Raw genomic sequence first — 26,559 nt, forward strand, 5'->3', positions numbered from 1 at the left:
CTGGCCGCTCTACCATAAAGGCCTGATTGGTGGAGTGCTGCAGAAATGGTTATCCTTCTGGAAGGTACTTCCATCTCCACAGAGGAAGTCTGGAGCTCTGTCAGAGTGACCATCAGGTTCTTAGTCATCTCCCGAACAAGGCCCTTCTCCCCCGATTGCTCTGTTTGGCCAGGCGGCCAGCTCTAGGAAGAGTCTTGGTGGTTTCAAACTTCTTCCATTTAAGAATGAGGGAGGCCACTGTTTTGGGGGACCTTCAATGCTGCAGAATGTTTTTGGTACCCTTCCCCAGATCTGTGCCTCGACACAATCCTGTCTCGGTGCTCTACAGACAATTCCTTCGACCTCATGGCTTGTGAGACCTTATATAGACAGTTGTGTGCCTTTCCAAATCATGTCCAATCAATTGAATTTACCACAGGTGGACTCGAATCAAGTTGTAGAAACATCTCAAGGATGATCAATGGTAACAGGATGCACCTGAGCTCTATTGAGTCTCATAGCAAAGGGTCTGAATACGTATGTAAATATTTCGTTTTTTTAAGTTTTGGAAATTTGCAGAAATTTCGAAACCTCTTTTTGCTTTGGAGTATTGTGTGTAGATTGATGTCAAAAAATATATATTTAAACAATTTCTGAATAAGGCTGTAACGTAGCAAAATATGGAAAAGGGGAAGGGGTCTGAATGTATTCTGAATGCACTGTACATGCTGCTCTTTCTACCCAACCCCATTAAGATTAAACCGCTTACCTGTTGGTTTCTCATTGTAGCCTACTCTTTCTAATATCTCTAACTTTTAATTACATTGAGCCTTTTTGACACTTTGATTGGCCAACATTAAAAACAAGCTACCCACTGGATGCTACCCGTCGGCTGCCAGTCTTTTTATGGGGCTCATGTCATAAAAACTACATTGAAAAGTTTGTTTTATTAATCATTTGAAATGTAATGGTATATCTTTGTAGTATGTTACAATGTCACATGGATATTGCAATACAATTTTCCGTGTTAAAGTATTTGAAAACTATTGTCCACCCCTAGCAGATGATCTTTCCCTCAGTAGTCAGCTTGCTCTTTGTCATGTCTTTTCTAAGATTTTGTTAATAGTTACTTTTTCCCTCCATTGTTGCATTATTGTTGTTTTTTCATAGGAAATGTTAGTTTTCATGGTGGTAAGCATTTCGTCGGACGATGTAAACCATGTGTATCCTGTAAATACGACTAATAAAACTGTGACAGTGTTGGCTGGTGGCGAATGGTGATAGTGTTAGCAGTGTTAAAAAAAAAAAAAAGATTCTAGCAATGATTTCAAATCCTTTTTCCGCATTGTAGCTTCACTTAAAATAATTCCTCCTTTTTTCAAGTGGAATAAAAAAGACCAATGTTTTTGTGCTGAAGACTAGGAAATGTCAGTGTTTTATTAGGGTGTTCACAATTCAAAGTTATTATATATATTTTTTTGTTTGTTCTATATTACATACTTGTTTCTTCAAAAAGCAATCAGTCAATGCGTCACTTGGAGTCAGCATGTGCGTCTTGTTTTAAAGTGTTAGATGGCTATAGTACAGGCTGGGTGGCCCCGGTGTGCTTTTCCTACCGCTTTTTTCCCAGGCCAATGGGAAATTATTTATCGAGACACCTCATTTGCATGCCAGTATTCTGTTTTTCTGACATAAATCAATGTACATTATACACATCACACACTTGATTGTTTCCTCTATTAATATTTTGAGCTTTCATTTGAGAAGATATGCAGAAACATGAGTACTGTGTAGTCCATTAATTAATGCACATAACTTGAGGATGATTGATGTATTATCTTATTCAAGATGCAACAAAAGTCAATCAAGCAATCGCATGAATTGGCTATAAAATGAGACTCCTTCAAAGGGAAAAGAAAATGTCCCTCCCAGGGCTAAAATATAACTAATATCACTGTCATAATTGTGACATGAGATGGTCCAAGACATAATGGTGCAAATTCTCTGCAACAGGTTACACGTGCCAACATCACACATAAAGCTAACCATCGATGCCTGTATTTTGCCATCACTCCCAGTATCTTGCCCCAGTCCCTCCATCAGCTTCACCCTACATACACCAACATCTGGACTCATAGGTGACTCTTGACTCTGCCTTTCTCCTCAGCTGAAGGCCGTTCACGAACAGCTGGCTGTTCTGTCACAGGCCCCAGTAAGTAAACCAAAGAAAAGGGAGAAAAGGGAAAAAGAGAAGAAGAAAGACAAGGACAAGGGGAAGGCTGATGACAAGAAGAAACCCAAGTCAGCACCCCAAGTCAAGCCAGCTAATCAGAAAAAGGCTCCAGCCCGGAAACCAAACAGCATGGTGGTGGCTACCAGGTACTACTGCCCAGTCTTTTCATATCTGTGTTTCGTAATTCATCACACTGTCCTGAGCATCACAAGTAATTTGCTCAATACTGCCAGTAACTTTTGCTTTTGGATGAATCATTGTTGCAACAGTGTTACGCACTGCTGTGTTAACACTTTAACTCGTATCCCCATGTAGCCTGATCCAGACATGTCAGTCTGTCACAAATCATCTGTTCTTTGAACTTCTCTCAGTGCTAAGCTGAACATCCTGAGAGAGGCAAAAGCTGTAGGCCTAACAAATATCTGACCAAAACAATTTCAGGCAACCGAAGAAAGGGTCCAAGGTGGTGGTGGCGAACAACGAGTCAGAAGAGGAGCCATCCCTTCCCATGTCGTACGACGAGAAGCGCCAGCTCAGCCTTGACATCAACCGTCTTCCGGGTGAGAAGTTGGGCAGGGTGGTCCACATCATCCAGTCCCGGGAGCCATCGTTGCGTGACTCCAATCCAGACGAGATAGAGATAGACTTTGAGACACTCAAACCCTCAACCCTTCGTGAGCTCGAACGATATGTCAAGTCCTGTTTGCAGAAAAAGCAGCGGAAACTTTTACGTAAGTCGTGAACTATTACTCTTTCTTGGTGTTTTCACAGATGCCCTTCTCCAGTCACTAATGGTTACGGCTTCTTCAGGGATAAACCTCTCCTTCCTCTGTCTGTTGCCTAAATGCTTTAAAGCTCCCTTGCATTTGTTCCTTCCTCCCCCTTTTGAACTGAGGTTACTCACCCTCCCATTCTTTGCATGCCTGGTTTTAGTGGTTCATTGAAAATTAGCCTTCAGTTCAGATAAAATTGTCTCATATGCAGAGCAGTTTGGCAATTCACGTAGAGTACTTGTGTTGAATGCGACAATAGAAATATATCCTAATTCAAGAGCGCAAAACTGACTTGAACTGGAACTATTGTTTTGGTCCAATAGAATTTTAAGTGGGCTCATTACCACCACCAAAACACAAAAGCAATGGATGTTAGAGAGACCAAGACATGCAGCTCGTTACCACATCAGCAAGGTACAGCATGTGGGAACTTATTGCAGGGCACTGTGTCTCTCTCATTGAGAGAGGGCATTGAGGAAAACAGTGCCAATTCTAAGGAAGAACTGGTTCAGGAAAAGAAGAGGGATATTTGACAGATATTTGACATTTGTGTCTGAAAGTATAATTGAGAAATAATTAAAGGGATAATTCACCCCCAGAAAATACTCTTTAAACTCCTGTCAATTTTTCGAATGTTTTATGAGTGGGTAAAATGACTATTTTCACCATGTTTTTTTAAAACAATTACTTGCACTCCAGATCACCATCATCCGTTTTATATCGTCATGACAAAGTATATATTTCAGTTAGATGTCCTCAATCTAAACAGTGTACCAAATGATTCAACTCTTATCACACAATGCTCCCTGTGGGTCTGTAGGAAAGGGCCGTTGTCATAGCTAGCAACGTCTGCACTCTGCACATTGAGGCAGACTGAGAGGAACTGCAAGTTGAACATGAGATTGTGGACTCCTAAATTGATAGCTTTAAATTATGGGTTTTGTAGTCGACTTGTGCTGCAACAGATTTTCACATGCTGCTACGAATCTTGTTATAACATTGTTATATATAACCTTGTTCCCGCTTATTTAACACTGTAAATCTTACGACTTTGTGGTTTTGTGTGGATTATTCCTTTAATTGAAGTTGGAACATTTGACAGTTTGACCTCACCCAGGCCTCCTTTAAGACTCCATGTTTAATCTGTATGTGCTACAAGGGGATTGGATCATAATGCTGCAATTTTTATCATAACTCTAAAACTAGGTGAGATCCCACTTGGGAACTTTGATATAATATGCCTGTCGATCAGGTTTTCTTTCTTCAACTATTGGTCAGGACCCAAAGTGGGCCCTGGGCATGTGAGAGGTGGATCGCGAGTTATGAGAATACATCTATAATTCATTTGGGTCGTTTTGGATTTGGGTCACAGGAGGACGATTCATTTCTCATTTGGGTCTCGAGCTAAAAAAAAAATAAGAACCCCCGCTGTAGATTTATATTATGATCAACAACATATTGGAAAATGTTTTTCAATATTCATGTTTAGATTGATCTTTATTCATAAATGAATGCAATAAAATCATTTTAAAAAATCAAAATATTACTCATATTACAGAGCAAGTGGTAAAGCTTCATATGACAGATGAAACATTATGGTGTCTAAAGTAGTTCCTGAGTAAGACCAAAACTTAAATTAATTATTTCTCAATTGTGCTTTAAGATACAAATGTCGAATAATTTAATCATACCTTCTTCCAAAGGATCCTTTTATGGATAAAAATCAGTGAAAATCAAAAGAAACATGGTCCTCTTTTGTTCGAGTTTCGTGGGCAATCACCCTGATGGCACATAGTGATAGACAATCATTAGAAATAATACAAACATGGAATGGGACTAGGGCAGACCCCAGTGAGTCGACTCGTCGATTGTTTGGTCGATAGGCTGTTGACAGACAGAGATTTCTTTAGTAGAGCAGTAGCAAAACATATATTTTTTTAAATATCATGGTGTACGTAACACCTGTCTGAGTGAACTGAGTCATTGAGGAGGCCGTGGGGATGACACAGTCCATCAGTCTAAGACGTGCTACTGAAATTGTATATGGTTATATTACATAAGAACAATGGTGCCACACTAATAAAAATAACGTTATTTGATATAAAATGCACTTCCTCCTTGCATTGGATATTGGCCGCTGTCTGCAGTTCAGAAACACATCAGTGTGCTGTTGAATTGGCGCCTTTTCCTAGACCATGTTGCGATGTGAATATAAGCAAATTTAACAAGCATATTGGTGTTGAACAATGCAGAGGAGGAAAACAGCCCTTGCCTTATTTTCTAGGAAAAGTGAGGAAAGGAAACTCTAACTTAATTAGGTCTATAATCAGCGCTTGCTCCTTACCTTTTTCTTGATTTCCAGTATTTTTCACTAGTCAATGATTCTACACAACTTTCCCTTTACCCCCTGAGCAAACAGTAAACATTCCCCCGTTTCGAGTTTTTGTCACATCCTTGGCATCCATTTTTCTGTCACGTGTTATGGTGTTCAGATTGTTATAACCAATTTATTGATGTGATTATGATGTGCTATAGGTCAGGCTCTATTGTGCCCTATTCGGACGGGATTTATTTTACTGGGGGAGATCAGTAATGTAATTACACTAGCATTTTGAAAGAAAAGCACATTTTCTCACATTTTCTCATGCCAACATTAACAATGTCTACACTGTATTTCTGATGTTATTCAATTTGGTGTTATTTTAATGGACAAAAATTGTGCTTTTCTTTCAAAAACAAGGATATTTCTAAGTTACCCCAAACTTTTGAACTGTAGTGTATGTGCACGAGCACAAAACACCACATCTGTAGTCCCGTCCGAATCTACTATGTCAATAATTTTTAACATGGCAGGAGAGCATCAATTCCAGCCAGAATAACGTACTCCAAGGTCCTCTGATAATACTAGTCCGGTGCAAATCGAAATCCCTGTGTTTTGAGACATGTCTGAGTTTGACAGGTGTTGCTCACAGTTTGCGCAAGAAAACATGAAGCAATTCAATAAATTGCGTATAAGCTATATATGAATGGCATTAAATGTAGCCTATCAACTTTCACAGTGAATGCTTTTGTGCGTTTAAACTGAAAATTGCCAAATGCAGTCGTATCCGGCCCGAGTCCGAAATGAATGACAGTACAGACTAGGCCCGAGTCATTCGGCCCAGATCTGGTAGCCTGAACTTTGTTTTTATTTGTTATTTAACTAGGCAAGTCAGTTAAGAACAAATTCTTATTTACAATGACGGCCTACCCAGGCCACACCCTAAGCTAGACGACGGAAGGCCAATTGTGTGCCGCCCTATGGGATTCCAAATCACGGCCGGTTGTGATGCAGCCTGGAATCGAACAAGGGTCTGTAGTGACGCCTTTAGCACTGAGATGCAGTGCCTTGGACTGCTGCGCCACTCGGGAGCCCTTTACTCAGCCAAAGGTGCTATATTTGGGCCAGAATCGGCCCAGCAATGTCCCAAATCCACTCAATTCTACCCCACCCTTCCCCCACTAAAACATTGTTAAATGTAGTTAGTAATATTATATTAAATGTAGGTAGTTATATTGCAGTTATCAACTGAAATATGAACAACATAAACATAAAAAAATACATGACATTTTTCTCATTTTAAAACTTTTAGTTAAATAGATGAAATTGACTTTGTGTGCGTGTCATCCCTCAACAGGCACTACACGCATGTACAGTAGCATGGATGTACCCAAATAAATGCACTAGAAAACAGCTTAAACAAATGCAAATGCAGCTACTTTGATGTAATTGTATCTGCAGATTTGACATGACTAGCTAGCAAGCAAGGGATAAGAACATTGCCAGCCTGCATAGCAATCAAACAAATATAATGAACAAGTCAGCTTCTCTAGCAACCTAACCTATAGAACTAACAACCAGGTTAAGTGGAAGGATGAGAGAGTATGAATTTACATGTAATTTTTACCAGTAAATGTGTGCTTGTTTTCTTTGGCAACCGTGGTATAAGCGGGATAAACGCCTCTGCTCTGTACAATTTCTGGAACTAATAAACACGGGCAGGACCAAGTCATCCATTATTTCCAGATAATGTACAAAGCATCAGTGTTTATCCCTTACATGTACATTTGAAGTTGGAAGTTTACATACACCTTAGCCAAATACATTTACACTCAGTTTTTCACAATTCCTGACATTTAATCCCAGTAAATATTCCCTGTTTTAGGTCAGTTAGGATCACCACTTTTATGTTAAGAATGTGAAATGTCAGAATAATAGTTAATAGTTATTTATAAAAGTTATTTATTTCATCACATTCCCAGTGGGTCAGAGGTTTACATACTCAAATAGTATTTGGTAGCATAGCCTTTAAATTGTTTAACTTGGATCAAACATTTCAGGTAGCCTTCCATAAACTTCCCACAATTAAGTTGGGTGAATTTTGGCCCATTTCTCCTGACAGAGCTGGTGTAACTGTGTCCGGTTTATAGGCCTCCTTGCTCGCACATGCTTTTTCAGTTCTGCCCACAAATTTTCTATAGGATTGAGGTCAAGGCTTTGTGATGGCCACACCAATATCTTGACTTTGTTGTCCTTAAGCCATTTTGCCACAACTTTGGAAGTATGCTTGGGGTCATTGTCCATTTGGAAGACCCATTTGTGACCAAGCTTTAACTTTCTGATTGATGTCTTGAGATATATCCACATAATTTTCCATCCTCATGATGCCATCTATTTTGTGAAGTGAACCAGTCCCTCCTGCAGCAAAGCACCCCCACAACATGATGCTGCCACCCCCGTGCTTCACGGTTGGAATGGTGTTCTTCGGCTTGCAAGCGTTTGACCATAATGAACATAACGATGTTCATTATGGTCAAACAGTTGTTTTTTTGTTTCATCAGACCAGAGGACATTTCTCCAAAAATTACGATCTTTTTCACCATTTACAGTTGCAAACCGTAGTCTGGGTTTTTATGGCGGTTTTGGCGCAGTGGCTTCCTTGCTGAGCGGTGTTTTAGGACTCGATATTGGACTCATTTTACTGTGGATATGAATACTTTTTTACCTGTTTCCTCCAGCATCTTCACAAGGGCCTTTGCTGTTTTTCTGGGATTGATTTGTACTTTTCACAACAAAGTACGTTCATCTCTAGGAGACAGAACGCGTCTCCTTCCTGAGCGGTATGACAGCTGCGTGGTCCCTTTGTTTAGAATTGAGTACTATTGTTTGTACAGATGAACGTGGTACCTTCAGAGGCGTTTGGAAAATGCTCCCAAGGATGAACCAGACTTGTGGAAGTCTACAATTTGTTTGTCTGAGGTCTTGGTGGATTTGTTTTCATTTTCCCATGATGTCAAGCAAAGAGGCACTGAATTTGAAGGTAGGCCTTGAAATATATCCACAGGTACACCTCCAATTGACTCAAATGATGTCAATTAGCCTATCCGAAGCTTCTAAAGCAATGACATCATTTTCTGGAATTTTCCAAGCTGTTTAAAGGCACAGTCAACTTAGTGTATGTAAACGTCTGGCCCACTGGAATTCTGATACAGGGAAATAATCTCTGTAAACATTACTTGTGTCATGCACAAAGTAGATGTCCTAACCGACTTGCCAATACTATAGTTTGTTAACAATACATTAGTGGAGTGGTTGAAAAAATGAGTTTTAATGACTCCAACCTAAGTGTATGTAAAATTCCGACTTCAACTGTGTGTGTGTAAATTTAAATGTATCTATGTCTCTGGGTCTATCCGCCCTTTCCTTGCTGTATTTGATCCTCTTCTTTCTGCCTCTGTCTGGTGCAAGCTGCAGCCACCTTATGACGAACTTCTCCAGCTCTATATCTGTAGCTTTGGATGTGAGTGTTTCTCCTGACAGCACCTTTGAATAACATAAAAAAAATAGCAAAAGTAGTTACAACAATTTGTCAGATTTGACACCACACAAAAATCCTAGGATTCCAGACCTCAAATGGGAAGCGCATCAACGTAATAACCACAAAGGTTTTCAATTTCAAAACAGATTAAGAGATTTAAATATAAGCCTGTTGTAGCACCACTGTGTGGTCAATATGAATGTGCATGCATATGTTGAGTCTTGACAGGGTTTGGAACATGTGTACCAAGTTTGGTTACAATACAAATATCTGCGTCTGATTTTATGTGCCAGAACATTCCCACATTGTTTATTGGTCAGTTGACATTTTAAAAATAGTTAAGGTTAGGTATGGGATTTGGTTATATGTAAGGTTAGGGGAAGGGTTATGATTTGGGGTAGGTACGTCCCAAGGATCCCAGATAGCACGGGTCATAAACATATAGGAGCTATGGATGCAAGGACTGGCAACCCATTATATCAAGATTTTAGTTTTGTCGTGTCTCTGGCTTGTCATTAAATGTGAACTTATTTTATCAAATCAATTCTGTCATTATTATTACGTGATTAAACTAATCATGTAAATTGAATTAACTAGGAAGTCGGGGCACCATGGAAAATGTTCAAATTACACCAATTGGCTCAATTATTTATTTAGTTACTAACTAAATAATCACAGAAATACATAAACAAACAGTAGATATTGGTTACTAACAATGATAGGAAAGAGTCCCTAGTGGGCTAAGCTGATACGACGGCTTGGTGGACAAAGGGGGTGGGACTGAGAGCGGGAAAGACAACTGGATTCATTACACACAATCTAAAATTATGTACATTGAAATGCAAGTATATATTTGTCATTGTTGTCTTCTCTGTTGGAATCCAGTCCGTCTGCTGGAGAGTTCATCAGAGTCACTCTGGTTGCGTTTCCCCGAATATCAAAGTATTTCCTGGTTAGATTGGATACTTCAGAACACCATTCAGAAATGGTAGAATAGATGTTTCTATATATTTCTATAATGGGTATACAGTGTCTAGTGAGTCTACACACCCTTGAACCGTTTTCATATTTGAGGTCGACTCCTTTTACTGTACAGCCACACCAGCTCAGGGTGCCGGCCTTCAGATTCACATTTTGAGTATTTGGCATACGGTGGAGACAGTCCATTAGAGAGGCGGAGGGTGGAGAGACAAATAAGAAGACGTATTGTAGAGCACGTCACTTTACATGGGGTTCAAGTGAGGATTGGGGTCAGCTAGAATGGATGGACTGTAATTGTTGTTCAACAAATAATACGTTATTATGAGTGAACTGTTGTCACATACGTTTATGGCTGTGAACAGTCAGTATTTGGTGCATGGTGGTGGAAGGTGGAGACAATCCGTCGGATGCTGAGGGTGGAAAGACAGTCTGTGTCAATATATGGAAAAATACACATTTTAAAATGTTTACCATTCGATTGGTCGAAGGAACAGAGGACTCTTGGTCACCAAGATTTGTTGTTGGGGACAGCCCTAAATGGGACACGCTTTCAGTGTTTCTGCGTTAAGCTTTAGCCATGGAGGGAAATAAAACAGATTCAGACATTTCTGCAAGAAACTCTCTGACTGCTTAGATGGCTACCTCTTTTTCTCCTCTAACCATGCACCTCAAAAGTGTTAGTCATTGAACAATATCAATAGTATGTCAATAGTATTGACATTGTAGTAAGTAGTATTGACTAAATATGGCCTATTACTAATTATGCTGCTTTGGGCTGTTTATAATATACTGTCCATTGATGCTCTCTGTGAAAAGGATGGTTGTCTGTTTTCTCTAGTTGATATGTCTGTGTTTGACTGTGTGCCTTAGTATTAACCCTCTCCTCCTTCCTTCTTCTCTGCAGAGAAGGCAGGCTCGGCGCCAGCAGGGGGCGCCTCTCGGCTGAGCGGCAGCAGCAGCTCCTCTGACTCTGGCAGTAGCAGCTCCAGTGGCTCCAGCTCAGAAAGCAGCGACTCCGATTGATCAGAGAAAGACCCCCATACCCTGAGTCCCTCTCTCACCTTAGGTAATCTACCCTCCTTTTTAGCTAGTAGGGTATTGTCTTCTTTTCTTCCCCTGGATTACTTTTATAAAATAATGAAGACTTTCGATGACTGAAGATATTGATCATGTTTTGTATTTAGAAATGCCTTTAGAGACAAAGTAGGAAAACGTGTAAGAAGATATAGCTGACTGAACATAGTCAGGGTTTGTTTTTGCTGGCCCTCAAAGGGAAATGCCTGGTATCACCAGAACCACATGTTATTTTAATTGAAGAGAAAAAAAAAAATCTGCTTTACATGGGTGCTCGTAGCTGAATCAACTTTGAAAGACTGTTATACCAGTAGGAAATCTTTAAAAACACTAAGATTGATTTTGGTTTGGACAACATTGTCTCAAGGGACAAATATGTTTTTTCTCTTCCTGGGAAGGCTGTTGCCTGTAGTTTGACCTTTGCCACCTCACAACATTCCATTCCATTTAGTTTTACTTTATGTATACAGCTATATTGAAGAAATGAAGACGATTGTTATTTTTATGAGCATAAATCTCATTTCCATTGACAATGCAAAACAAATGGTTACTAGTCATCTATCGCAAAGAATTTATTTTTGTTATCAATCTTCCATGCTCCAATCAGTATTTAAATCTGTTATGTCTCAAGGGTCTGTTAAAATATAGTTGTGGGTTAACACTAGACTGCAGTTGAATAGAACATTGACTTAATCATGGCCCTATCTGTATTTCCTGAGGATATTTTATATACACATTTGTGGCAAAGTAAAGTTGCTATACGAACACCTTTTGCTGATTGTCTAATGATCATTTTTGTGTCTTGTTTTCTTAGCAGTGTTTTGCTTTGATATTTTGCATCAAGAATGTGGAGCATATACAAATGAACTTGTTTGGTTTGATACTTCCCAAAGTAATGTATTACTAGATGTACTCATACCTTTTAACATCTACTTCTTTATAAAGAGTTCACCTGATGATTTGTCAGGTGATTTTCTTTTATCAAGCAGTTGAGACTTCTGTTTTTCTCAATTTTATTCGATAGTTCTTGACACTTCTATTGTCCTTTACATGTATCTATGCAGCCAGTGTTTAATGTTAAATGCTCCCCTCCTAAAATGTTTTAACACGCATCACATACTCTTGTGATTTGTTTCCTGGCCTGTTTGTATATTTGGCATGTGCCATATCTGACAACTTTCATTATTGAATGAAATAACTATTTCCATTGTCTGTGTATGGGCTAGTCTTTCATTGAACATGATGGTTATATTCCACATGTAGGTGAATTAACACTTACAGTATAGCCTGTTTCTTTTGAGTGGAGAACAATGGGCTCTCCATCTCATCTGGGTGATCGACTAAACACAATGTATAAAAACTCAATTGGTTTACTCAAGACAGAATTATTTTGTCAACATTTGAGCATTGCAAAGACCTCTGTAAACAAAGCTACACTGAACAAAAATATAAACACAACATGCAACAATTTCAACGACTTTACTGAGTTAAAGTTCATATAAGCCTAATCTATGGATTCACATGAATGAGAATACCAATATGCATCTGTTGGTCACAGATACCTTTTAAAGGTAGGGGCGTGGATCAGAAAACCAGTCGGTTCGCCATTTGCAGTGCGAAACATCTCCTTCGCATAGAGTTGATTAGGCTGCTAATTGTGACCTGCTCAATGGGTGACATGTCTGGTGATTTTGCAGGCCATGGAAGAACTGGGACATGTTCAGCTTTGAAGGAATTGTGTGCAGATCCTTGCAAAATGGGGCCGTGCATCATGATGAAACATGAGGTGATGGCGGCGGATGAACGGCAGCATGCCAGTGGCCATCTAAGAGGAGCATTTGCCCACTGAAGTCGGATACGACGCCAAACTGCAGTCAGGTCAAGACCCTGGTGAGGACTTTGAGCACGCAGATGAGCTTCCCTTATACGTTCTGGCGAAATTCTTTGGTTGTGCAAACCCACATTTTCATCAAGCAGGCTGGAGGATCACACAGCTGAAGAAGCCTGATGTGGAGGTCCTGGGCTGGACGTGGTTCCTCATGGTCAGAGGTTGTGAGGCCGGTTGGACGTACTGCCAAATTCTCTAAAACGACATTGGTAGAGAAATGAACATTACATTCTCTGGTAACAGCTCTGGTGGACATTCCTGCAGTCAGCAGGCCAATTGCACACTCCCTCAACTTGAGACATCTGTGGTGTTGTGACACAACTGCACATTTTAGACCTGACGTTTTATTGCCCCCAGCACAAGGTGCACCTGTGTACTGATCGTGCTTAATATGCCACATCTGTCAGGGGGATGGATTATCTTGGCAAATGAAAAATGCCCACTAACAAGGATGTAAACAAATTTGAGAGAAGTAAGCTTTTTGTGCATATGTAAAATTTTGTGGATCTTTTATTTCAGCTCATGAAACATGGGACCAACACTTCACATGTTGCGTGTATATTTTTGTTTAGTGTAGTTAAGTGTCCTAATAAACAATGTAGTCCAAATTCAGAATGTATTCAAACTGCTTGTTTACCCTTTTACAAATACACCTGCTGTGACTGGGTTTTTACTATTATGTATGTGAGGTGGTAAATGTAAATTCTCTAATCGATCGCAAATACAATGGCGATAGTGGTGATTATTTTTTACTTTTAACAGCTAAATTCTCATTAACACAGACAACCTCTTACATTAAAACATTTAAAAACAGCTTGGTGTGCCTGAGTGATGCCATACGAGTTGAGACAAGTATATACAGTGCCTTCAGAAAGTATTCACACCCCTTGACTTTTTCCACATTTTGCGTTACAGCTTGAAATTCAAATGGATTAAATTGAGATTCACTGGCCTAGACAGTACCCCATAATGTCAATGTTGAATTATGTTTTTACAAATTAATTAAATGAAAACTGAAATGTCTTGAGTCAATAAGTATTCAATCCATTTTGTTATGGGAAGCCTAAATCAGTTCAGGAGTAAAAATGTGCTTAACAAGATTTTTGAATGACTACCTCATCTCTGTAGCCCACACATAATTGTAAGGTCCCTCAGTAAATTTCAAACACAAAGACTAGGGAGGTTTTCCAATGCCTCGCAAAGAATGGCACCTATTGGAAGAAGCAGACACTGAATATCCCTTTTGAGCATGGTGAAGTTATGAATTAGACTGGATGGTGTATCAATACACCCAGTCACTACAAAGTTATGGGCGTACTTCCTAAGTCAGTTGCCAGAGAGGAAGGAAACCGCTCAGGGATTTCACCATGAGGCCAATGGTGACTTTAAAACAGTTACACTGTTTAATGGTTGTGATAGGAGAAAACTGAGGATGGGTCAACATTGTAGTTTCTCCACAATACTAACCTGAATGACAGTGAAAAGGAAGCCTGTACAGAATACAAATAATCAAACATGCATCCTGTTTTCAATAAAACACTAAAGTAAAACTGCACATAATTTGGGGCAAATTCAACAACACATCACTATCAAGCATGGTGGTGGCTGCATCATGTTTTGGGTATGCTTGTCATCGGCAAGGACTAGGGAGTTTTTTAGGCTAAAAAGACACTGAATAGAGCTAAGCGGAGGCAAAATCTTAGAGGAAAACCTGGTTTCAGTCTGCTTTCCAACAGACACTGGGAGACATTCACATTTCAGCAGGATAACCTAAAACACAAGACCAAATATACTCTGGAGTTGCTTACGAAGACGACATTGAAAGTTCTAGTTACAGTTTAGATTTAAATTGTCTTGAAAATCTATTGCAAAACTTGAATTGCTGTCTAGCAATGATCAACAAGTAACTTGACAGAGTTTGAAGAATTTTAAAAAGAATGAGCAAATATTGTACAATCCAGGTGTCCAAAGCTAATACTTACCCAGGAAAATCTCAGCTGTAATCACTGCCAAAGGTGATTCTACACTGAACAAAAATATAAAAATGTAACATGCAACAATTTCAAAGATTTTACCTAGTTAGTCCCTATAAAGACATCAGTCTATTGAAATACATTCATTATGCCCTAATCTATGGATTTCACATGACTGGGAATACAGATATGCATCTGTTGGTCACAGATACTTTTTATTTTTAAAAGGTAAGAGCGTGGATCAGAAAAACAGTCAGTATCTGGTGTGACCATTTGCCTCATGCAGCACGACATGTCCTTCGCATAGAGTTGATCAGGCTACTGATTGTGGCCTGTGGAATGTTGTCCCACTCCTCTTCAATGGCTGTGTGAAGTTAATGGATATTGGCAGGAACTGGAACACGCTGTCGAACACGTCGATCCAGAGCATCTCAAACATGCTCAATGGGTGACATTTCTGAGTGTAGGCCATGGAAGAACGGTGACATCAGCAAACCGCTCGCTCACACGCCGCAATACACACTGTCTGCTCGGTACAGTTGAAACAGGGATTCATCTGTGGCCTCCCCTCCTATTAACTTCTCTTGTCCCCTCTCTCCGCCATCGAGTTGTTTGGTATTTGTCCCTCACCCTAATCTCTGAGACGGTTTCTGGCCTATGTAATATGATTCCACCTTATTCCTATATTGTCCATTTGCTTGTTTGATGACTCTGCCATGACCCAGGTCATAGCGGGACTTCTTGTACTTATTCCTGTCCTCAGCCATAGACAGGGTTGTCTACGTTAGCTCAGTATGCGGTAGCCCTGTCCTCTAGTTTAGTGTCAATCTCTGTATTAATCCAGGGCTTTTGATTGGTGAAGCAGCGAACCCTCACAGTGGGGACGTTGCCAATGCATTTTCAAAAAAGCCAATGACGGAGGTGTGTTAACTCTTCAATGTTATCGGCAGAGTCTCGAAACATATTCCAATCAGTGGTGGCAAAGGAGTCCTGTAGCATCTCTGATTCTGGTGACCATTTCTCAATAGAGCGAGTCACAGGTACTTCCTGTTTGAGTTTCTGCTTGTAAACAGGAAGCAGGACTACGGAGTCATTTACCAAATGGCAGACGAGGGAGGGGCTTGTATGCTTGCTTGCTGGTAGAATAACAGTGATCTCTGACTTTATCGCCCCTTGTGGCGTTGGAGACGTGTTGATGGAAGTTGGGCATCACACGTCTTAGTGACTGGGAATTAAAATCGCCGGCAACCAGAAAACCTACATCGAGGCAGCTTTTCTTGCTTGTTTATAGCCTTGTACAGTTAGTTAAGTGCCAGCTTGTTATTTTTCTTGTCCTGGGGTGGAATGTATACAACAGTCACAACAGTCACAGCTGAAAACTCCCTCGGGAGGTAGAAGGGTTGGCATTTGACCATCAGGTATTCCAAGACGAGGGAATAGTGGGTCGGCACTTCCATCGCACTGGAGTTAGCACACCAGTTGATGTAGAGGCAAACCCCTCCCCCCTCGATTTCCTTGACTCCACTGTCCTGTCTGCGCAGTGAATGAAGACTCCATCAAGTTGGATAGCCATGGGGGGTATCTTGACCGAGAGCCATGTTTCCAGAGTCCCGTTGGAGCCAGAGCATTATGGTATTGGAACTGACCATGTTACCGTGCCTTCGGGAAGTATTCAAACCCCTTGACTTTTTCCACATTGTTACGTTAGCCATATTCTAAAATGGATTAAATATAATTTTTTCCTCTAATCTACACGCAATACCCCATGATGAAGCGAAAACAGGTTTAGACATATGTTGCATTTTATTTTTGTTCAGTATAACATGTATTTACTCGGGTTGAATATTTACCTAATCAAGAGTTTGATTTCTTTACTGATTTTTTACAAAAAAAATCCACTTTGACGTGTGTAGATCGTTGACAGAAAATTATATTAATTTGAATACCCCTTTATAACAACAGAATGTGGCTAAAGTAGGGGTTTGAATACTTTCTAAAGGGTTTTCACCATATTCACTGATTTGTTCCTTTTAGTTCTTGGTCATAGGTAATTTTTAGTTCAAAACAATTGTATGTATTTGCATACCCTCCTGCTGCAACTTAAATATTTTGCAACACAGTATAGTAACTTCTGTAGACATGTCTTTGAGAAATGTAAGATTAATGTTGTTTTAAGGGTGAAATTATATGGGGATGCAGGGCAAACAAAGTGAATATTTGATGTAATTATTTACATGGGATCCCTTATTTTCTGAGTTTGTTTTAATGAATAAACTACATACAATTGAGAGCTCCTGGAGTCTTTGTATACTATCCACATCACAGCTGTTAAAGCTGGCAGGGGCATTAGCTATGTTAAAGGTTTATGGTATGTAACAGACAGAAATTGAATTGAAAGTGCAGACTTCTATTTCACAGGACAATGCACATAATCAACCTCCACTTGCTGTTGCAACAATTGTCTTGTTACAAGTGTTTGTGAGAGACGAGCGCATATATTGACAATACTGCATTGAAATGCAAAAATGCTATAAATTATTTTTAAAATGTTTTACATTTAACTAGGCAAGTCAAATTCTTATTTTCAATGACGGCCTAGGAACAGTGAGTTAACTGCCTTGTTCAGGGGTAGAAAGACGTGTTTTACCTTGTCAGCTCGGGGATTCGATCTTGTAACCTTTCGGGTACATGTCCAACGCCCTAACCACTAGGACACCTGCTGCCCCAATGTAAGCCTTAGCTAACACTGCCATACCCCAATGTACATGCACAGGCTTACTTTGACCACCACATAGTCGGCCAGTGAATGGTCATGACATGTTATGGCAGACGTCTTTCAGGACACAAATAATCAACTTCAGTCTGCACCATATATTTTTGCACAAACAGTTTACAAATATGGAAGCGTAGGGCATATGAATAAATGTATGTGTCACTATAACTGTCACATAATCAAACATATTCTGGAACTTCCAGCGTCAGCAATTGGATCCACTGTGACAGTTCGTTTGTCCCGTACCACGACTGCCTGGTTTCCATACTGACTGTACCACGTACTTTGACTCCGACTGAGGTAGTTACTCGGTGGTCCCTGTTCCAGCTCCATTTGCTGCTGTTGCCAAATTAGCAGCGACGTGTCCTTGAACCTAAACCGAGCATAGCCCTCCGAGAGGGCTTTCTCGACTAAAGGATATCTCCCAGACATGTTGCCGTCATCGCTCCAATCTCTTGTTTTGTTAACACTGACTGCCTGGATGGGCAGTGCTGGGGTAGCGTTGTCGTAGTTCTCGAAGAAAACGGTTCGGGTTGCGCGACAGATTAAGCAGCTAGCTAGCTAGCTAGATTTTCTGGTTGGCAGTAGCTAGTAAATGACACCGTCACCAACCATACTGTTGTGACATCCAACCGTGTAAAACGTTGACGACTACACGTACTTGTGGATATAGATAACGTTAGCTAGCTTGTTGCTAACGTAACAGTCATTGTTAGCGATCCAGCTTCCTTAAAAAAAATACATATACGTCTATCAACTGGGTTTGTTCAGTGCGATTCCGTAGTGATTTGCAATATTGGCGCAGGTTTTACAGCACAAATTCATCATACATGGCTGAGCCGAGATGTATTTGTCGCTGCTTCCAGAGTTAAGTCAACGCTTAAGTTTCACCAGAAGTGTCAAACTCTGCGTTCCGGCGGAAGTCATTCATTGTCAATGGAGCAGTCCGCAACGCTAAATTTGGGATCCAGCACTAGGCTGCGGTGCGTACCGCGAGTTCAATATGTTCAACTCGTACGTTGTATTACCGTGCGGTGGTACAAACAGAAGTTCATAAAAGTTCCCTATGGGGAAGAGTCACCATAGAGGCCAAAATTATGACTATTGTAGTTAGAGACAAGAAGACACCGGCTGAAGGACTTGTGTAAGCAAGTGAATTGAAATCCGTACTCTATATGAAAACCAGTTAAATGTATTGATGTTGCTAGAGATTGAGACAGACAAGAAAACTATACTGAACAAAAATATAAACACATTTGAAGTGTTGGTCACATGTTTCATGAGCTGAAATAAAATATATTGGAAACATTCCAATACACACAACAATAGTATCTCTCTCAAATGTTGTGCACAAATTTGTTTACATCCCTGTTAGATGGCTGAAGTTTTGATGGAGTGTGCAATTAGCATGCTGACTGCAGGAATGTCCACCAGACCTGTTGCCAGAGAATGTAATGTTAATCTCTACCATAAGCCAACTCCAACGTTGTTTTAGAGTTTGGCAGTACGTCCAACCGGCCTCACACCCTCAGACCACGTTGTACGAGAGCGGTTTGCTGTTGTCAATGTGAACAGAATGCCTCATGGCGGCTGTGGGGTTATGGTATGAGCAGGCATAAACTACGGACAGCAAACGCAATTGCATGTTATCGATGGCAATTGAATGCACAGATCCACCGTGATGAGATCCTGAGGCCAATTGTCGTGCCATCACCTCATGTTTCAGCATTATAATGCATGGCCCCATGGCACAAGGATCTGTACACAATTTCTGGAAGCTGAAAACGTCCCAGTTCTTCCATGGTCTGCATACTCTCCAGAAATGTCACACATTGAGCTTGTTTGGGATGCTCTGGATTGATGTGTACGACAGTGTGTTCCAATTCCTGCAACTCCACACAGCCATTGAAGAGTGGGATAATGTTCCACAGGCCACAATCTACAGTATGCAAAGATGTGTCGTGCTGCATGAGGCAAATGGTCACACCAGATACTGACTAGTTTTCTGTTCCACATCACTACTTATTTTATTAAAGGTATGTGAACAACTGATGCTGTAGATGTAGTTCCAGTCATGTGAAATGTATAGATTAGAGCTTAATGAATTTACTTCAATTGACCGATTTCCTCATATGAAGTGTAACTCAGTCAAATCTTACATTTTTTCATGTTATGTTTATTTTTGTTCAGTAATGAATTGTTGTAATGCACACCAGTCTGTTAGTATCTCACCCAGCCTATGTAACCAGTAGGTCAATAGGAGAATAACTTTAATCTGATAATCATTTGCTTTGGTTGACCAGGGAGAAAATGATCTTCTCCATGTTGCAAACCATTCTGCAACCGTGCGAAGCACATGTGCATATAGTACGGAAAATGCAGGCTACACATCCAGCAAAAAAAAGATATGACAAAACAAATGTGCATCTGGTAGACAAGCAGTACCAAAGACAGAAGCTGTATATGGCAACATTGTGTCCAAAAATCAATCGAAGTAGAATGATTAAGACAATGGTTCCATATACCATATTTTATTATTTAGTTTAACTTTAGGCCCTTGAGATTGAATAAATCACTTTTTCAGGAGATATCAGCCCATGAAAGCAGCATTCATGCATAAATGTTTGAAAATCATACACTACAATAAAACATTTTAGCCAAAATGCCAAACTTATCCATGTCTAGTTGAAAGGGAATGACCACAGAACGAGCATGGAGACAGACCTCAGGGAGTATAGAATATAGTTTTGAAGACATTAAAACCATTCAGTAAAATCCATTCTCTTGTGGTTTGCTGAAAGCCAGATGCAAAACAAAACCACAATAAATTTGAATTTAGTTATGCAATATTGTTTAAATCAGGTCCCACAAGCTTGACATTCATTACTGGAATCAGGGCAGTAAAAGAAAGTAGCAGCCCAAGTTAATTAAATATAAACTGGTTAAGATGTGCTAGCGCTCCAGAGAATTGACAAGGCTGTCAGCTGTGGTGGTAGTACTGTAGGCTAAGCTGCTTCAAGGCATTGCCTTCACTTTTTCTTTGGGACTGCCTCCAAGGGTTTCCCAATGTCCTTCCCACGCAACTTCAGTCCTATGGATAACATGGAGGAAAATCGCTCAGATTTTTGTTGACACCACCTCCAAACACCTGGGCTTTATTGTTCCATTAATGATACTGATAATAAAATACGATTGTAATCAGACTAGTTAGTACAAAAATAACCCAATAATGGTGTCAAACAGGCCTATGGTGCAAGAAGGGTGATATGAAGCTATGACAGAAAAAATAGCTGAAAATAACTCACCAATTGCTCTTTCAATCTTTCCCATGACTTGGTTATTGGGGATAGCCTTTCCAGATTCGTAGTCTCCAATTATCTGTGGTTTTTCATTGATTTTCTAAAAACAAAATAAAAAGACCAACAACATATCCATGACTGGTAAAGAACATTTATTTGATCCAAGCCCTGCTAAGCCAAGGTAAATACACTTCAATAAACAACCCTCAGTGAAAATGAACCGAGTTCCTATTTTTTAAACTCTTTAATCCACATTTGGGAGAGTGCACTTACAGTGGCCAGGTCTTTCTGCGTCAGGCCCTGATTTTGTCGGCCTTGTTGGATGACCTTGCCCACCTCCAGAGATACTCTTTGGTGTTGAAGCTCTTCAGTCTCTCTGTCAAGCTTTGCTGTATTCTTGGTGATCACGTGCTGTTTGTTTTGTCCTGCAGCCCCTGAGAGAGGGAGAGAAAGGTAATAGCAAGGTTTCACAAACTCCGTGCTCGAGACCAAGGGGTGTACATTGTTTTTTCCCCCTAGCACTACACAGATTTAAATAATCAACTAATCAACCAGCTTTGATCATTTGAATCATCTGCGTCGTGTTAAGGCAAAAAACAAAATGTGCCCCCATTGGGGTCCAGAGGACCAAGTTTGGGAAACTGGGTAATAAGCTAACATAAATTCAACAGCAAGATCTAATTATTGTGACTATCTTAAATGTATTTTAAGATACAAGACTGAAACAAAAAGGACCACCCTCTGTTCTTCATTCCTAATCCTGGGGACCCACATGGTCTGCAGGCTTTTGTTTCAGCCCAGTAGACACACTGACTCAACTAATCATAAAGCACTTGAGTTTAATCAATGTTACAACTAGGCTGGAAAAGCACACCCTGTGGATCCCAAGAATCAAGATTGACATTGTCTTATATCACAGTTTTACAGCAGTTGTCGAAAGACAATGGGTGGCCCCTTTAGTTACATACCATACAAAATGGCACTATATGAATATACAAAATGGCTCTAACCACCTGTATTGGCAGATTTAAATAACTTGATTTCTAGACTTATGTCACAGACAAATGTGTGCGTTTGTGCTTAAATATGAGTAAGTTTACTCCCCTTCAGTACACAATTCAAACATTTGCTCAATACTGCCATGATTTCATTGGAAAATCATGAAAATCTAGTTGGCAGTAAAGATCAAAAACGTAAAAACTTAAGGCCTTGATGACCAACTGACCAACTGGCCCTCCAAATACACCTCCGCTGTCTTCAACCAGGATCTCAGCGATCACTGCCTCATTGCCTGTATCCGCTACGGAGCCGCAGTCAAACGACCACCCCTCATCACTGTCAAACGCTCCCTAAAACACTTCTGTGAGCAGGCCTTTCTAATCGACCTGGCCCGGGTATCCTGGAAGGACATTGACCTCATCCCGTCAGTTGAGGATGCCTGGTCATTCTTTAAAAGTAACTTCCTCACCATTTTAGATAAGCATGCTCCGTTCAAAAAATGCAGAACTAAGAACAGATATAGCCCTTGGTTCACTCCAGACCTGACTGCCCTCGACCAGCACAAAAACATCCTGTGGCGGACTGCAATAGCATCGAATAGTCCCCGCGATATGCAACTGTTCAGGGAAGTCAGGAACCAATACATGCAGTCAGTCAGCTAAGCTAAGGCCAGCTTCTTCAGGCAGAAATTTGCATCCTGTAGCTCCAACTCCAAAGTTCTGGGACACTGTGAAGTCCATGGAGAACAAGAGCACCTCCTCCCAGCTGCCCACTGCACTGAGGCTAGGTAACACGGTCACCACCGATAAATCCATGATTATCGAAAACTTCAACAAGCATTTCTCAACGGCTGGCCATGCCTTCCGCCTGGCTACTCCAACCTCGGCCAACAGCTCCGCCGCCCGCCGCCCCCCCGCGCAGCTACTCGCCCAAGCCTCTCCAGGTTCTCCTTTACCCAAATCCTGATAGCAGATGTTCTGAAAGAGCTGCAAAAACCTGGACCCGTACAAACAGCTGGGCTTGACAATCTGGACCCTCTATTTCTGAAACTATCCGCCGTCAATGTCGCAACCCCTATTACCAGCCTGTTCAACCTCTCTTTCATATCGTCTGAGATCCCCAAGGGTTGGAAAGCTGCCGCAGTCATCCCCCTCTTCAAAGGGGGAGACACCCTGGACCCAAACTGTTACAGACCTATATCCATCCTGCCCTGCCTATCTAAGGTCTTCGAAAGCCAAGTCAACAAAAAGGTCACTGACCATCTCGAATCCCACCGTACCTTCTCCGCTGTGCAATCTGGTTTCCGAGCCGGTCACGGGTGCACCTCAGCCACGCTCAAGGTACTAAACGATATCATAACCGCCATCGATAAAAGACAGTACTGTGCAGCAGTCTTCATCGACCTTGCCAAGGCTTTCGACTCTGTCAATCACCATATTCTTATCGGCAGACTCAGTAGCCTCGGTTTTTCTAATGACTGCCTTGCCTGGTTCACCAACTACTTTGCCGACAGAGTTCAGTGTGTCAAATCGGAGGGCATGCTGTCCGGTCCTCTGGCAGTCTCTATGGAGGTGCCACAGGGTTCAATTCTCGGGCCGACTCTTTTCTCTGTATATATCAATGATTTGCTCTTGCTGTGGGCGATTTCCTGATCCACCTCTACGCTGACGACACCATTCTATATACTTCCGGCCGTCCTTGGACACTGTGCTATCTAACCTCCAAACGAGCTTCAATGCCATACAACACTCCTTCCGTGGCCTCCAACTGCTCTTAAACGCTAGTAAAACCAAATGTATGCTTTTCAACCGTTCGCTGCCTGCACCCGCACGCCTGACTAGCATCACCACCCTGGATGGTTCCGACCTTGAATATGTGGACATCTATAAGTACCTAGGTGTCTGGCTATACTGTAAACTCTCCTTCCAGACTCATATCAAACATCTCCAATCGAAAATCAAATCAAGAGTCGGCTTTCTAATCCGCAACAAAGCCTCCTTCACTCACGCCGCCAAACTTACCCTAGTAAAACTGACTATCCTACCGATCCTCGACTTCGGCGATGTCATCTACAAAATTGCTTCCAACACTCTACTCAGCAAACTGGATGCAGTTTATCACAGTGCCATCCGTTTTGTCACTAAAGCACCTTATACCACCCACCGCGACCTGTATGCTCTAGTCGGCTGGCCCTCGCTACATATTCGTCGCCAGACCCACTGGCTCCAGGTCATCTACAAGTCCATGCTAGGTAAATAGCACACGCTCCTGCAGGTGTATCACACTGATCATCCCTAAAGCCAACACCTCATTTGGCCGCCTTTCGTTCCAGTTCTCTGCTGCCTGTGACTGAAATGAATTGCAAAAATCGCTGAAGTTGGAGACTTTTATCTCCCTCACCAACTTTAAACATCTGCTATCTGAGCAGCTAACCGATCGCTGCAGCTGTACATAGTCTATCGGTAAATAGCCCACCCATTTTTACCTACCTCATCCCCATACTGTTTTTATTTATTTACTTTTCTGCACACCAATATCTCTACCTGTACATGACCATCTGATCATTTATCACTCCAGCGTTAATCTGCAAAATTGTAATTATTCGCCTACCTCCATTGCCTTTTGCACACAATGTATATAGACTCCCTTTTTTTTCCTACTGTGTTATTGACTTGTTAATTGTTTACACCATGTGTAACTCTGTGTTGTCTGTTCACACTGCTATGCTTTATCTTGGCCAGGTCACAATTGCAAATGAGAACTTGTTCTCAACTAGCCTACCTGGTTAAATAAAGGTGAAAAAAATAAATAAAATGACATTATTGAGATGGTGTGTGTAGCAAGCTATCCATCTTCTCAACATTGAATAATAACCACAGACATGGCACAACATCCTACCAAACCAAAAGATAATACGAGGACAGGAGCAAATTGATGGGAGTTCTTACATTTCTTAGTGGTATCAAGTTCTTCTCCACGTCTTTGAGCTGCTGCAACAGCCTAAACGACAGTAACGTGTCACATTGTTGTGTCAATGTGTCCTGACTGTGTAGAAAGTTCATACATTTTAACTTGTTAAACGTTAGCCACATTACAAGACACACACCGTTAAAGGGAAAGTCAATAATAATACCACCACCATATTTGGTTAACATAACTAGCTACAGTATAGTAACGGTAGTTAGCTAACGTTACTAGCTAGCTAGGTACATTTGGAACCATTTCTGGCCAACGTATTACAAGTTCGAATGCAAATAAGCTAGCAGGGTAGACAGCTAGTAAGACTTGAAAAAAAACAAAAATAGTTTAAGCAAAAAGATAGCCAAGCCAGCTAGGTCCCAGTTCACTAACAAGCGTCTTCAGACGCTGGCTAGCCAGACTACGCTAGTAATCGGCTAACGTTCGCAAACGCATTAGCCCAAGCCTGCCTCTACCTCACTAACGTTAGCTACCTGTTTCGACTTCGACTGTGCGACAGTTGGTCCCTTCTTCCTCAGTATGGTCACGGTATCCCAGTCACTTTCTGCCATGTTTTTGAGTTTACCTTGATGGAAACAACGTATAAACAGGTTGGTTTAGATACACATGTAAAGTCAGTATGCTATACGATAACTTTAGCGCACGCTAATATAACGTGGTAACTATGAAAGTACCGTACTCTATCGAATAGTCGACCCCGACGTTCACAAGAGTTCTATAATGACGTCACATACCGTCCTTAGCGCATTGAGCAATACTAATGCCGCATTCAAAACAATTAGGAACTCGGAAAACTACGCGGACAAATCAAGAAGTCAGTGATTTTCAGGCCGGAGCTCTAGAAAGAGGCCAGAGTTCCCGAGTAGGAATTCCGCGTTGGGATGGACGTTCAAATCGATTTTCCCAGTTGGATTTAGTTTTTTTTCCGAGTCCCAATTGTTTGAACGCTCAGACGGACCGAGCTCCCTGTTGTTTTGAACGCGTCATATGAACTAGAGACAGCCTCCAAAATGGCCGAAAGTTGTAGTCAACGTAAATTCACTCTGGCTGTCTATTCGATATTAGAGCGCTCTTGTCTGAGTGTGAGGAATTTACGAACGTAAACCACCTGTTGAATATGACCAGTGTCAGTAAACGTCGGCAAAAAACGTAATTAATTAGACTTCAGCAGCACAGTTAGTTACCAACGCTCTAGTCTAGATAACATTAAAACAGCCTAACCAGCTCTGCTAGGGTGAGGAAAATGGTCAGTGTGGGGTGTTCTCTCATTTATTTACAGAAGTAGCTAGCAGGCTAACTTTACCCAGTTAGCTTGGGTACTTGACTGCCAGTGAGGTCAGAAAGCTCAGATCCACCCTACTCCTTGCCCAGTGTGCGCACTGAAAACTCCCAGAGCGAAATGCTCTGAATTTACAAACGGACTACCTATGTAGTTGGAATACCTATGTAAGAGTGCTGCTCATTGACTTACAGCTCAGCATTCAACACCACAGTACCCTCCAAACTCATCATAAAGCTTGAGTCCCTGGGTCTCGACCCCACCCTGCGCAACTGGGTCCTGGACTTCCTGACAGGCTGCCCCCAGGTGGTGAAGGTAGGAAACCAGCCATCTCGGTGTACATATCACAGACAAACTGAAATGGTCTATGCACACAGACAGAGTGGAGAAGAAGGCACAACAGCGCCTCTTCAACCTCAGGAGGCTGAAAAAAATGTGGCTTGTCACCGAAAACCCTCACAAAATTTTACG

General features: G+C 41.1%; 3 protein-coding genes across 8 annotated transcripts in view; 1 reads left to right on the forward strand and 2 right to left on the reverse strand.

Moving 5' to 3' along the window:
* brd3b (bromodomain containing 3b) overlaps window positions 1–13,599 on the forward strand; it is a 28,389-nt gene extending 14,790 nt beyond the window's left edge. For all 5 annotated transcript variants that reach the window (XM_024418307.2, XM_024418310.2, XM_024418309.2 and 2 more), the window contains 3 exons: window positions 2,147–2,358; window positions 2,654–2,943; window positions 10,729–13,599. In XM_024418307.2, the coding sequence (XP_024274075.1) occupies window positions 2,147–2,358; window positions 2,654–2,943; window positions 10,729–10,847 (621 nt within the window). In that variant the 3' untranslated portion in view covers window positions 10,848–13,599. The remainder of the gene's footprint in view (window positions 1–2,146; window positions 2,359–2,653; window positions 2,944–10,728) is intronic.
* A 3,551-nt stretch (window positions 13,600–17,150) lies between these two features.
* Window positions 17,151–18,982, reverse strand: LOC121846191 (putative uncharacterized protein BRD3OS). The gene has a single exon (XM_042319581.1). It carries the CDS (start codon window positions 17,962–17,964, stop codon window positions 17,704–17,706), a length of 261 nt encoding a protein of 86 aa, XP_042175515.1. The 5' UTR covers window positions 17,965–18,982; the 3' UTR covers window positions 17,151–17,703.
* A 705-nt stretch (window positions 18,983–19,687) lies between these two features.
* Window positions 19,688–26,305, reverse strand: LOC112248897 (endothelial differentiation-related factor 1 homolog). 2 transcript variants are annotated; one of them, XM_024418312.2, is made up of 6 exons: window positions 26,281–26,305; window positions 25,283–25,374; window positions 24,779–24,830; window positions 21,105–21,265; window positions 20,838–20,931; window positions 19,688–20,623 (listed from the first exon to the last, which is right to left on the reverse strand). In XM_024418312.2, exons 1-6 carry the CDS (start codon window positions 26,288–26,290, stop codon window positions 20,562–20,564), a joined length of 471 nt encoding a protein of 156 aa, XP_024274080.1. In that variant the 5' UTR covers window positions 26,291–26,305; the 3' UTR covers window positions 19,688–20,561. The 2 variants fall into 2 exon arrangements, with proteins under 2 accessions (XP_024274080.1, XP_024274081.1); XM_024418313.2 differs by lacking the exon at window positions 26,281–26,305 and adding an exon at window positions 25,489–25,773.
* Between the last annotated feature and the right edge of the window lie 254 nt (window positions 26,306–26,559).

Source organism: Oncorhynchus tshawytscha, unplaced genomic scaffold, assembly GCF_018296145.1.
Source record: "Oncorhynchus tshawytscha isolate Ot180627B unplaced genomic scaffold, Otsh_v2.0 Un_contig_766_pilon_pilon, whole genome shotgun sequence".
In the NCBI taxonomy this organism is placed as follows: domain Eukaryota; kingdom Metazoa; phylum Chordata; class Actinopteri; order Salmoniformes; family Salmonidae; genus Oncorhynchus; species Oncorhynchus tshawytscha.